This window comes from Cucumis sativus, chromosome 3 (assembly GCF_000004075.3).
Source record: "Cucumis sativus cultivar 9930 chromosome 3, Cucumber_9930_V3, whole genome shotgun sequence".
Classification (NCBI taxonomy): domain Eukaryota; kingdom Viridiplantae; phylum Streptophyta; class Magnoliopsida; order Cucurbitales; family Cucurbitaceae; genus Cucumis; species Cucumis sativus.
Genome location: NC_026657.2, coordinates 14,465,885 through 14,478,544, shown reverse-complemented (window position 1 = coordinate 14,478,544; position 12,660 = coordinate 14,465,885). Strand labels below are relative to the sequence as shown.

General features: G+C 35.1%; 1 protein-coding gene across 30 annotated transcripts; it reads right to left on the bottom strand.

Annotated features, from left to right (window-relative positions):
- Nucleotides 1–546: 546 nt before the first annotated feature.
- On the bottom strand, nucleotides 547–11,882 carry LOC105435092 (sphingoid long-chain bases kinase 2, mitochondrial). 30 transcript variants are annotated; one of them, XM_031882061.1, is made up of 14 exons: nucleotides 11,531–11,882; nucleotides 11,353–11,453; nucleotides 10,562–10,798; nucleotides 7,980–8,054; nucleotides 6,542–6,583; nucleotides 6,248–6,257; nucleotides 5,998–6,151; nucleotides 5,540–5,627; nucleotides 4,112–4,218; nucleotides 2,389–2,435; nucleotides 2,246–2,286; nucleotides 1,630–1,769; nucleotides 1,452–1,552; nucleotides 547–897 (listed from the first exon to the last, which is right to left on the bottom strand). In XM_031882061.1, exons 7-14 carry the CDS (start codon nucleotides 6,067–6,069, stop codon nucleotides 768–770), a joined length of 726 nt encoding a protein of 241 aa, XP_031737921.1. In that variant the 5' UTR covers nucleotides 6,070–6,151; nucleotides 6,248–6,257; nucleotides 6,542–6,583; nucleotides 7,980–8,054; nucleotides 10,562–10,798; nucleotides 11,353–11,453; nucleotides 11,531–11,882; the 3' UTR covers nucleotides 547–767. The 30 variants fall into 30 exon arrangements, with proteins under 30 accessions (XP_031737921.1, XP_031737899.1, XP_031737902.1 ...); XM_031882039.1 differs by having other exon boundaries at nucleotides 5,540–5,680; nucleotides 6,248–6,583; nucleotides 11,531–11,670; nucleotides 11,749–11,882; XM_031882042.1 differs by having other exon boundaries at nucleotides 5,540–5,680; nucleotides 11,531–11,762.
- Between the last annotated feature and the right edge of the window lie 778 nt (nucleotides 11,883–12,660).

The following is a 12,660-nucleotide window of genomic DNA, read 5'->3' as shown; positions in this document are numbered from 1 at the left end:
GAATGTTCGATTTGACAAGAAGATATCCTAAACACGGCAGAAAAGTGTGAGAGAAGGGGAGAGGAGGGAGAAAGTAGAGAGAGAGAGGCAGTAGTTAGAGAATAAGTTGGGGGAAGAAATTTGAAATGAGAGAGAGAGAGAAGGGGAGAAGAGAGAGAAAGTAGAGAGAGAGGCAGCCGTTAGAGAAGAAGTGGGGGAAGAAATTTGAAATGAGAGAGAGAGAATGGGGGAGGAGGGAAAAAGTAGAAAGGAGTTAGAGAAGAAAAGCCCATTTAAGAAATATTTGAATTATTTGTCATAAAGCCCATTTAAAACGCAAAAAAAAAAAACTAGAACTAAAACAAATATTTTGTTTTTAAAAATTAGACTAAAAAAAATCAAATTTCAAAGAGGAAAACTTAAAGGTAAAAAAATTGTCAAATAAGAACCATTAACTAAAAGGGTAACCCGTAAAGCAACAAAATTTTCAGTAAAGTTAGCAAAAAAAAAAAAAAATTGTTTTTCAAATAATTATAATCCAAAATTTTCAAAAAATGTGAAATTTCATTTAACAAGACAAGAAATTGTGAACTTTATTTTCTAATTTGGCCATGGATGAAAGTACGAAGCTTTTGTATAAAGAAGGTTTCGATACAAAAAAAAAGTAAAATAACAACTTACTTTGTCTACTCTAATTTGAGAGAGGAGTCCACGTTAGAAAAAAAGGATCCTACGGCTACGAAGCTTTTGCTTATTGTTTTTCTCTCTCTGCAAAAGGGAGCTCATGTTCAGCATATCATTTCAATGGCAGCTGGTAGAATATGGAATTTCCTTGGAAGAAACCCCAAGTGTTCCCCATCAGATTGAACATATATGCTGCCGCTGCAAGAAACTTCTTCCACTTCGATCGAACGAACGCTGCTTGAACAACAAAACAATAAACTGATGATAGTTGCATTGCAGACGAACAAGCTCAGAAGCAGAAATAGGAAGTTTTGATTGAGAAAAGGGCATCATTGCCAAACAATGAATTTTAATGAGGTGGAGTTGAAATGTGAAATCATGCTCAATCATATGTTCAACCATGGATGAGTTACATTGATATCGATTAATTGAGTTCATCAACGTTGACAAAGATTTAACAAGGAAAAAAGGATAATCATATAACTTTCTAATTTTGGTTGAGGATACATCAGAATGCCAGAAGTAAGAAGGTTTGACAATATTACTTTTCTTAGGGCTTCTCTGCTAGGTAAATAAAACATCTCCATATAAGTTTGAGTGTAAGTTTTTCTCAAGCAAAAACTTGACAGAAATGAAAATCACAATGCTCCATGCAAATCCAGTTCAATTATAGTTTCTTCACCTCTGCTTCCACAAGTCTCCAACATAAAACAGACCGTTGGAGAGAGAAAATTGAAATACAAAATGGAAAATCTAGGCACATTATAATTTTTAAAGAGATGACTAACCTTCTTGATGTTACGTTTTTCACCGTCAAATATGTCCCATTGTATATTTTGTGTAAATTCAGAATAAAGTCATACCACTTGAAATCCTGAAGAATTACTACCTGCAAAGAAATGCATCACATAGTTAAGAAGACAAGGAAAAAGTGATGAAATAAAATCCCACAGAAACGAATTATACCTCTAGACTCCTGTTGGAAGGATCGACATTTGGCACAATTTTCATACCACCGCCAAAGTATTTAGCATTTCCAATGCATAGAGCAGTTACTTGTGGATACAGCTCCCATTCACCGTCATCAACCTGTGAGTTATGGCATTCTACATAGATGAAATTAAATAAAGATGGTAAAAATGCAGTCACCGCCCCCTCCAAAATGGTCTACATTTTGAAACTACCTTGAGACGAATAGGATCGGTATTAGGGGTTATTTGGGTATTGAGGGCATAAATAATTAGGGAGTGGGTTATATTTGGTTATAAATAGAGGAATAGGGGAATGGAGAAGAGAAGCAATATTTGGGTTTTAGGGCTTGAGATTGTGATCTGAAGAAGGGAGGATCCAAGTACCTCGAATGAATATTTGGGTTTTAACCTTACAAATGAATGTCTGCAACATTTGCAAAGTAATGATTCTCCCCATTATCTTCATTGACAACTCCAACATCAATTCGGGTCCTCAACGCTGCAGAATATTTTACATGAACTACCAATGGTAGTGCAATGTTTGTGTGAACAAACAGAGCCATTTACAGTACTTCATCGACAGAAAAATTAGAGGAGTGAAACAAGGATACCTTTGGCTATACGATCCACAGCTTCAAACGGATTGTTATTCCTAATTAAAAGAATGTTAACCAAGTTTGCTTAACCCCATGGAGGAAGTGATAATTGAAAGTCTCACGTCGTACAAAAACACAATGTAGTAATGTGCACTTACCGACCAAATGTTCTTGCAAAATCCAAACCTGTCCCCCAGGGAATAATCTGCAAGTAGGCACAACAATATATGTAAGCCAACAGTTCAATAGCATAAATTCATGAAAATAATCTGAACAAGTTACAGACTGATAAACCAACAACTAGTAGATAATGGAAATAAGTAACTTAAGATAGTAACAATGAATGAATCTCTTACACCAAGTGTTGTCGATTTGCACGCTTCTCCATCATTATTAACAACAATAGGCTTTCCAGCCCAAAAGAAGCCATTAACCACCCGTCAATCAGAACAGATAAATCCCCCCATGCATCAAGTCAAACGTATACAACCAAACATCAATCCTAGAAATTTTCATTAAAAGTTGTAAAATGCTTGCTTATATCTAATGGGCAATACAAGAGGGTTGCTTGAATCAAAGCCAAGTTAAAAGTTACTTTTATAGAAACAGACCTTGGTAAATAATCATTATTAAGTACCAAGTAAGTAGGAGAAGAAGAAGACATACTCAAGCTCCACTAATGGTTAGATGTTACCACTGAAATCTCAGAGCTCAAAAACTATGGATAGATACAAACAATAGCTTCAAAAAGTTTGGAGGTGTTCAAGAGAAACAAAAAGAAATGTTGTTCATATACCAATCGAGCAATCACATCATTCAACTTGGGCGTGCAAGCAGTTTGGCTTGGTCTACTGGCTTAAACCAAAGATGACTAAAAAGAAAAGGTAAAACCAAGCCTGCGCCAAGCATTGAAAACTGAACTAATAGAAATGAGTCGTATCATACACCTCATGAAAAGTTCCATCTCCTCGTACAACAATCACAACGTCAGCACCTTCCTGAATTGCCTATAAATCATTAAGTCAACAAAAAGATCGATAGTAACAGTCTGCTGTCCATGTATCCAGATTTGTGAACGGAAAAAAAAAAAAAAAAGCAATGCGAGAAAGAAACCCTTAAAATGGGGGAAGCCCTACCTCATCGGCGGCATCCCGGGCGGAGTGATTGTCAGCAACGGCTCGCCATTATTCGCGGGAGAGCTGGGGAGAATGCATGGTGAGAGAAGCACCACGCGTTGCGGCCGTGGCTTCCATAAAAGGATAAAAGCATGCGTCAATGCTCCAAATTGGTGTGCCTGAACCTCTGGGAATGTCTAGAAACCCTAGCTCCGGGGAGGGTCGAAGGAGACCCAGAAAATGAGAAGATGTGCGATGGGGCGCGGTGCAGAGAAGGAAGATTGGAATCAGGGAGTGACGGATTTGTAGGGCTGGAAACACAATACACCGAGCAAGAAGAGAACCAAGGCGACGAGAGAAAGGAAAAGGGAGAAGGAAAAGAGGAGAGAATGCCCTAATCTTCATTTCCCCCCATTTCTTGTTGAACAAGAACGGAGTGAAAGTAAGGGAGGAGAACAAGAGCAGAGTGAAAGTAAGGGAGGAGGGAGACAGCTGGCCATTAACGTTTAGTAATGAAAAACTTTTGAAAACTTTTGAAATTTGGGCAAAATTTGAAATCCCCCAAGTTTAGACTAAACAAGCGAGCTATTATCCACCATTCGCTTAAAAAATTTCTTGGAAGTAGCCCAACATGAGAAGATAAAACAATCTGAATGCAGGCGATCCTATAAACAATTAAAACAATAGCCACAACTGATTGAAATCAAGTTGGATAAACAACCATTGGATGAAGGGAGGGCGTTGAGCTTGTCTAAGAAAAACATACTCTTTGAGGGTTTATGCCAGCAGCAGCAACATACATATCCAGCTTTCCTGTAGGTATTCCTATTCTCTGAACTCCAAGGTCACCGAGGCCAAGAATACGACTTCCATCTGTCAAGAAAATCATGTCAACCTGTAGTTGGAAGAAGAAAATACAATGAACTTAAAAATATATATATATCTATACAGCATAACAATTATCCCATTGCTGAAAGAAATAATATTTGTTATGCTATGTATATAATTCACAAATTAATAGACCATCATCTCAATGTACAAATTGTGTGAAGCTAAGGTCTCTTAAACAACTTAAAGAGGATCGAAGAAGAGTACCAGAAGTTTTTCATTAGCCATCAATCCAGGAAATAAATGAAGCATCAAGCTTGTCTAATAAACTGAACTGGGTCCTCAATATGTAACACAAATTACACAAAAATCTAGGGAGGGGATATGATTTAGATACGTAAAATACTTAGAGGTTTGAGAGAGAATCAAAATAACTTATTGCATTCACTAAAGAAATACATATACAAGATGTTCTTGTAAACTTAATCCTCAATTTATCCAAGATCCAATTAGAATGGTTAATTGATTCAATAGATGTTCTTGTAAAAGAACCAAACTGGAAGTTTTCCAACAAATATGCAAGTGATGAAACCGGAACAACATAGCTATCCAAAAGTGAAGTTTCTACTCATTTTTTATGCGTTTTTTCTTATGTATATTGCATATATATTTTTTTTTAGTTCCTAATTGTCTCACTATTTTACATTTTACATTTGCAAGTCTCTCTTTTCTTTCTTTGGTACGTACAATGTGGTAACTATGTCTTCCTAGATCCGGTGGGGTAACCTTTCTATGGTTCTAGACTTAGTTTCTAAGTTTGACTTCTCCTTTCGAAGTGACAACAAGCCTCGTTTTCGCCCTACTGTGGATCGAGGAGGATTCCTCCTCTTTTCAAAGCCCTCAATCAAACTTGACGTTATGTTTAAAACACTAAAAATAGATGGTCTAGTTTTGGTTAGGCCAAAAGCGATGTTTTCCCCCAAAAGCTCTAACAACTAAGGAACTCAACAAGTTCTACTTGACCTAACTAACTTGACTCTATATTTTTTATGAGCTTTTTTTAATGCATATTGCATATGTTTTTTTTTATAATTGTTGATTGTCTCACTTTTTTATGGTCTGCATTTACGAGCCTCTTTTCTTTCTTTGTTATGAACTGCGGTAACTAGGCGTTGCTAGAACCGATGGGGTAACATTTCTATGGTTCTACACTTAGTTTCTAAGTGTGATTGCTCACCTCTAATTTTCAAAACACTTAATTTCTAAGCACATACAATGTTCACCTAGAAAAAAATGAAAATTGTTGTAGTTAAGATCAAAACTAAATAGTTATGAAATAAGACATAAGAGATTTGATTTTAACAACCTTCCCGTTGTACTTGGGATCCACTCTGGCTTTGTGCTGGAAAATTGGTTTGGAGCTGATCGTAAGCTTTCAGTTGCTCTTCTGTAACCTTTAGATACTCATCAAAGCTATAAGCTTTGCTTCCCAACGAAGAATCTTCTACTATTACAATACATAAGAAAATTCTATTTCATAAACCCTGTATCATAATTGAGGCTGGTAGAATGATTATTTTATAACCTTACCGATAGTTTCATTCTTAACATTCATAGACACGATGCATGGCAGCTATCCAATTCTATTTCATGTTCTCGAGAATGGCTCGGTTTAACAATAATGTTAATTTTTGTTTTCTATTTTAAAATAATAACGCTGCTTACTAATCTTTTTTTTTCCATTTGGCATTCTACTTTTTCTACTCAGCTTTCTTTCCCTGGTGATAACAAATAATACGGGTGATAAAAAACTTAATCACTCACTTGGTTCAGCCACCGAAAGCCCTTCTGCTTTAGAAATAGAAGATGGGTTTGAGTAGGTAGATTTACTTGCATTGTATGTGCTGTTCATTGAACTCTCAATTTCATCGAGACCAATTTCTCACTCAAACATGGTCTTGCATTCTCTAGAAACGTCCTAAACAAACAAAAATAAAGAACAAAAAACTACAATAAGGTCTATGAAAAAGTTATAAAGGAAAATCTCAAAAACTGATATGTAAGTCATAACAACCTTAAGTTCTCTTATCGTGGGTTAAAATGCACGTAAGGTTTTTCCAAGAGTCCGAGCAACCAACATGTAAATAAGTTAAGTCAACTAAATTTGCTATAAATTTACTCGTATTAACATTATCATTGTTATAGACTTGACAACTTCAAATTTATCAATATAAAATATGCTTTAACAAAACGTACCTTGAGGTTCCTCCAACCTTATTAAAAAAGCAAATAATCCAACAATTTAACAAATTTATAGTGCATATTATGTATATCAATTGATCACAACAAAATAAGATCGAACAAATACCCATGAGTAATATTTAGCCACCAAATGAATAATGATGAAAACCTGAAAACAAAACCGAGAAAAAAAAAAGGAAACAATTCATCAAACAAAACAAATTTAGGGGACTAAAAAATTGCTTACCTTATTACACACTTCAAAATATTAAGAAAAGTGGAGGGAAAAAACCAACCAATAATCAAAAAAAAAAAAAACTTCAACACAAATAGCCATAAATTTTCTTCTTTAAAGGTATCACAAATAAGTCCATCAGTAATAACAAAATAAAAAAGGGCAATGTGCAATTGAATTCTGCAATCGTAAAGCTATGCTAAAGGCAGTATGAAATCAAACTTGAGCACTAACAAGAAAATTTGCAAAACAAAAATTACTAGACATCATTAACTAAAGTACCAGCACAACAATGAATGTGTAACCTCCGCAAGAGCAAACCCGAATGGAGAAGAAGACATGAAGAAATATATAAATAGAAGAAACATAAAAGACAAACATGAAACACATGGAAACATACAAAGGGGATAAATAAAAGTACAATTATGAAGTGATGAAGCACAAATACAGGTACCAACAGAACTAGAATACAAGTCTTACCCTATCTCGACTGTCGAGGAGTGTTAACCAACCGTCGGAAGGTTGGTTTTATTTTTTAGAAAAAATTAATGTTGTCTGAATTCTTTTTCAAGCCACTAACCAGCCCCTCCTTATCTATGATCGGCGATCAACTCCTCAACCTCTAATTACATTTAAAAGAGTGATGCGAACATTGTGTGAAATCCCAAACCTTTGATGGATCCCACCATCACTCTCTTTCTATCCCCTTCAAAACCTCATTATTTTCAAGAGAGGCCTCAAAGCTTCTTCCAATTAACATAAAAGAAGAATGAAAGAGAAGGAGAGAAAGGGAAAGTGGTTCAAAAGCTATGGAAAAAAAAGTAAAAGAACATGGTCTACTCATTGGCACATCTTACACAGATGATAATGTTAGGGCAAGGCAATGAGAGACAGAATGCTTTTGGAGCCTTCTCCTCTACTTTCGAAGATTTTAATAAACTAAAATATGCAAATGTTACAAGAAAGATCTTTGGAGATTTGAAATAATCCAAAATAAAGAAAAAGGAAAACCCCAATATGTACAAATTTCAGAATCTAAAACTTGAAAAGTGATTGAATGATGAGATATGTTTGTACAATCAATTATAGAGACAGTGAAATATTAAAAAAAAAATGAAACGTACCAAGATAAAAAGAATAGCAACTAGTATTATGACCTTTGTATGTCTTCAAAATACAAACATCAAAATGAATCAAGAGATCTACCACACAAATAATGGTATCAACACAAATAAAGCAATTGTTTTATTAACAATATTTGAGTACAATTAAACTAAGCATGCTATTGTCCTTGACAAATTTACATTCTTCTAATCGAACAAAATCTGACCTTTAAATAGTGATAGAAACTGAAGATGAAAGCAAGTTCAGCTACAACTTCAGACCGTGATATATATGACAGAACCTATAAAAAAAAGAAGAGTACCTAACTATATATACACAGAGGAGATCTGACTCTTACTAGCACATCGGAGGCTCAATCGATTTATATTTAATTGAAAAACAATACCTATATTTTAATGCATACACATTGAATAGCCCCTGTTTCAATCCAATTTACAAAACTACCTCCATAAAATTACATAATGGGGGAAGTTCGACCGGATGCACTGTGCTTTACCAGAACCACATGAAATTATTAGAACATAGTTCATTCAAGTAACTTTCTATTCAATAATTGAAACAAATGGAAAGAGGACAATTGAATATTAAATAAAGATGGAATTAATTGGGAACTCACGGAGTAATGCGATTCGTTCGGGGGCTCACCGCTGGAGTTGAAAGAGAGACAAGGATTAGAAAGGAAAGGAAGAGGAGCGTCTGATAATCCAGCGGATTCTTTGATGAGTGGAGTAGTAGTAGTAGTAGTGGAGGTTCCAAGGACATTGAAGTCAATCCGGTGAGAGTGAGGGAATCCAGAAGGTTGAGGTTGAAGAGAGTAGAAATTGCAACCAAAATCGGTGAGGATGGTGGAATCGAAATTGCGAGGGAAGAAGAAAAGAGCATCACAGGTCGAAGTAGAGGAGGAATCAACACTGGTTAAACTGGTTTTGGTTGTACGAACAAAGAAGAATTAGGGTTTGAGAAGAGAAAGGGAAAATGGAGTGTACGAACAAAGAAGAAGAAGAAGAAATGGAAAGGACGCGCTAAGAGAAGAAGATGGAGATGGATGGGTGAAATGGGTATGATAGGGTTTCGAAAATGGAGTGTACGAAGAAATGGAAAGGACGCACTGAGAGAAGAAGATGGAGATTGGATCCGCGACTGAGAGAAGAAGATGGAGATTGGATCCGCGACTAAGAGAAGAAGATGGAGATTGGATGCGCGACTAAGAGAAGAAGATGGAGATTGGATCCGCGACTAAGAGAAGAAGATGGAGATGGATCCGCAAAATGGGTATGATAGGGTTTCTGTTGAGAGATAGGCCAAAGAAGACAAGAGAGCAAGAGAGAAGGGGGGAGGAGAGGGAGACTTGGCCGTTAGAGAAGAGGAGAAAGAAATTTGAAATGAGAGAGACTGTACATGTAGGGTTTTTATTAGATTTTTTTTTTTTAATTTTGCTTAAATGGATTTAGAGAATTAATTATCTCGTTCACCGACTCATATTAGCGGTCCATTGGTCCATTGTTTTGTCCTTTTTTTTTCAACAAACAATCATATTTTTTTTACAATATAGGACTAAAAAAGATAACTATATACATATATATATATATATATATATATATACATACAACATTCTCACCTACAAAGGGTATGTTTCTAATTTTCGTAACTTTATGCCTTAATATGGCAGTGTTGTATAATGCAAATCCATAATAGAAGAAATATCATTTACAGAAGAACCAAGAAAAATGAAGATTGAATATAATGTACTTTAATAAAATTAAAACAGTTGGAGAGTCTTTGCATTCTTATATTGTACTAAGGATTTACATCGTTATTCATCAATAAAGTTTACTATTGAAATACTACATACTGGAGTTCCAACACAAACAGATGAAGAAAACAAAAGCACCGAAGGAAATGACAACAAAGCACCAAAGAACCAAAACCAAAAACAACATATCCAAAACAGCCCCACAAAACAGGGAGAAAAAACAACACAGAGAGAACAACTTTTCCACCTCAAAGCTCATAGCTCTTTAAAATATTTAAATAAGAAAGTTTCAACACTTCAAAATCATTGATTCTGTGGATATGAAAAGAAATTGACCAAACATTAATTCCAAAATCACAATTACAAATACGTTGAATGTTCGATTTGACAAGAAGATATCCTAAACACGGCAGAAAAGTGTGAGAGAAGGGGAGAGGAGGGAGAAAGTAGAGAGAGAGAGGCAGAAGTTAGAGAATAAGTTGGGGGAAGAAATTTGAAATGAGAGAGAGAGAGAAGGGGAGAAGAGAGAGAAAGTAGAGAGAGAGGCAGCCGTTAGAGAAGAAGTGGGGGAAGAAATTTGAAATGAGAGAGAGAGAAGGGGGGAGGAGGGAAAAAGTAGAAAGGAGTTAGAGAAGAAAAGCCCATTTAAGAAACATTTGAATTATTTGTCATAAAGCCCATTTAAAACGCAAAAAAAAAAAAAAAAAAAGAACTAAAACAAATATTTTGTTTTTAAAAATTAGACTAAAAAAAATCAAATTTCAAAGAGAAAAACTTAAAGGTAAAAAAATTGTCTAATAAGAACCATTAACTAAAAGGGTAACCCGTAAAGCAACAAAATTTTCAGTAAAGTTAGCAAAAAAAAAAATTTGTTTTTCAAATAATTATAATCCAAAATTTTCAAAAAATGTGAAATTTCATTTAACAAGACAAGAAATTGTGAACATTATTTTCTAATTTGGCCATGGATGAAAGTATGAAGCTTTTGTATAAAGAAGGTTTCGATACAAAAAAAAAGTAAAATAACAACTTACTTTGTCTACTCTAATTTGAGAGAGGAGTCCACGTTAGAAAAAAAGGATCCTACGGCTACGAAGCTTTTGCTTATTGTTTTTCTCTCTCTGCAAAAGGGAGCTCATGTTCAGCATATCATTTCAATGGCAGCTGGTAGAATATGGAATTTCCTTGGAAGAAACCCCAAGTGTTCCCCATCAGATTGAACATATATGCTGCCGCTGCAAGAAACTTCTTCCACTTCGATCGAACGAACGCTGCTTGAACAACAAAACAATAAACTGATGATAGTTGCATTGCAGACGAACAAGCTCAGAAGCAGAAATAGGAAGTTTTGATTGAGAAAAGGGCATCATTGCCAAACAATGAATTTTAATGAGGTGGAGCTGAAATGTGAAATCATGCTCAATCATATGTTCAACCATGGATGAGTTACATTGATATCGATTAATTGAGTTCATCAACGTTGACAAAGATTTAACAAGGAAAAAAGGATAATCATATAACTTTCTAATTTTGGTTGAGGATACATCAGAATGCCAGAAGTAAGAAGGTTTAACAATATTACTTTTCTTAGGGCTTCTCTGCTAGGTAAATAAAGCATCTCCATATAAGTTTGAGTGTAAGTTTTTCTCAAGCAAAAACTTGACAGAAATGAAAATCACAATGCTCCATGCAAATCCAGTTCAATTATAGTTTCTTCACCTCTGCTTCCACAAGTCTCCAACATAAAACAGACCGTTGGAGAGAGAAAATTGAAATACAAAATGGAAAATCTAGGCACATTATAATTTTTAAAGAGATGACTAACCTTCTTGATGTTACGTTTTTCACCGTCAAATATGTCCCATTGTATATTTTGTGTAAATTCAGAATAAAGTCATACCACTTGAAATCCTGAAGAATTACTACCTGCAAAGAAAAGCATCACATAGTTAAGAAGACAAGGAAAAAGTGATCAAATAAAATCCCACAGAAACGAATTATACCTCTAGACTCCTGTTGGAAGGATCGGCATTTGGCACAATTTTCATACCACCGCCAAAGTATTTAGCATTTCCAATGCATAGAGCATTTACTTGTGGATACAGCTCCCATTCACCGTCATCAACCTGTGAGTTATGGCATTCTACATAGATGAAATTAAATAAAGATGGTAAAAATGCAGTCACCGCCCCCTCCAAAATGGTCTACATTTTGAAACCACCTTGAGACGAATAGGATCGGTATTAGGGGTTATTTGGGTATTGAGGGCATAAATAGTTAGGGAGTGGGTTATATTTGGTTATAAATAGAGGGATAGGGGAATGGAGAAGAGAAGCAATATTTGGGTTTTAGGGCTTGAGACTATCTCTTTTTATGAAATTTTTGTACTTACGTGAGAAATAAGCAATGTCATCTTCATCAAGGCCATCCTCATCTTCGGGATCAACTTCCAAGGAGATAGTCTTTAATGCAATGCTCTTCTTCTTTTTGGACTCATCCTCCAAGTGCTCCTTCATGATGATCTCATGAGTCATGAGTGAGCCAATAAGCTCCTCTAGTGGAAGTTTGGTGAGATCCTTTGCTTCTTGAATCGCCGTTACCTTAGCTTCCCAAGTCTTAGGTAGAGACCTTAGAATTTTTCTAACATTTTCGGAAGTTGTATAAACTTTACCAAGACCCTTCAAAGCATTTATGATGTTAGTAAATCTAGTAAACATATCGGTGATAGTCTCATTAGCATCCATCTTAAACAATTCATAATTATGAACAAACATGCTAATTTTAGACTCTTTAACTTGATTTGTTCCTTCATGAGTAACTTCAAGAGTATTCCAAATTTCTTGAGCGGAAGAACACATGGATATTTTATTAAATTCATCTTTACTCAAGGCACAATACAAACAATTAATAGCCTTAGCATTAAATGAACACTTTTTCATTTCATTTTCATCATACTCTTCTTCTAATTTAGGCGTATCAACATTATCAACATTTTTCATGGGTACATAAGGACCTTTAGCAACAATTAAGCACAAATTATAGTCAATAGATTGCAAATAAATTTTCATTCTAGCTTTCCAATATGCATAATTTGAACCATCAAAATAAGGAGGTCTAGAAGTAGATTGACCTT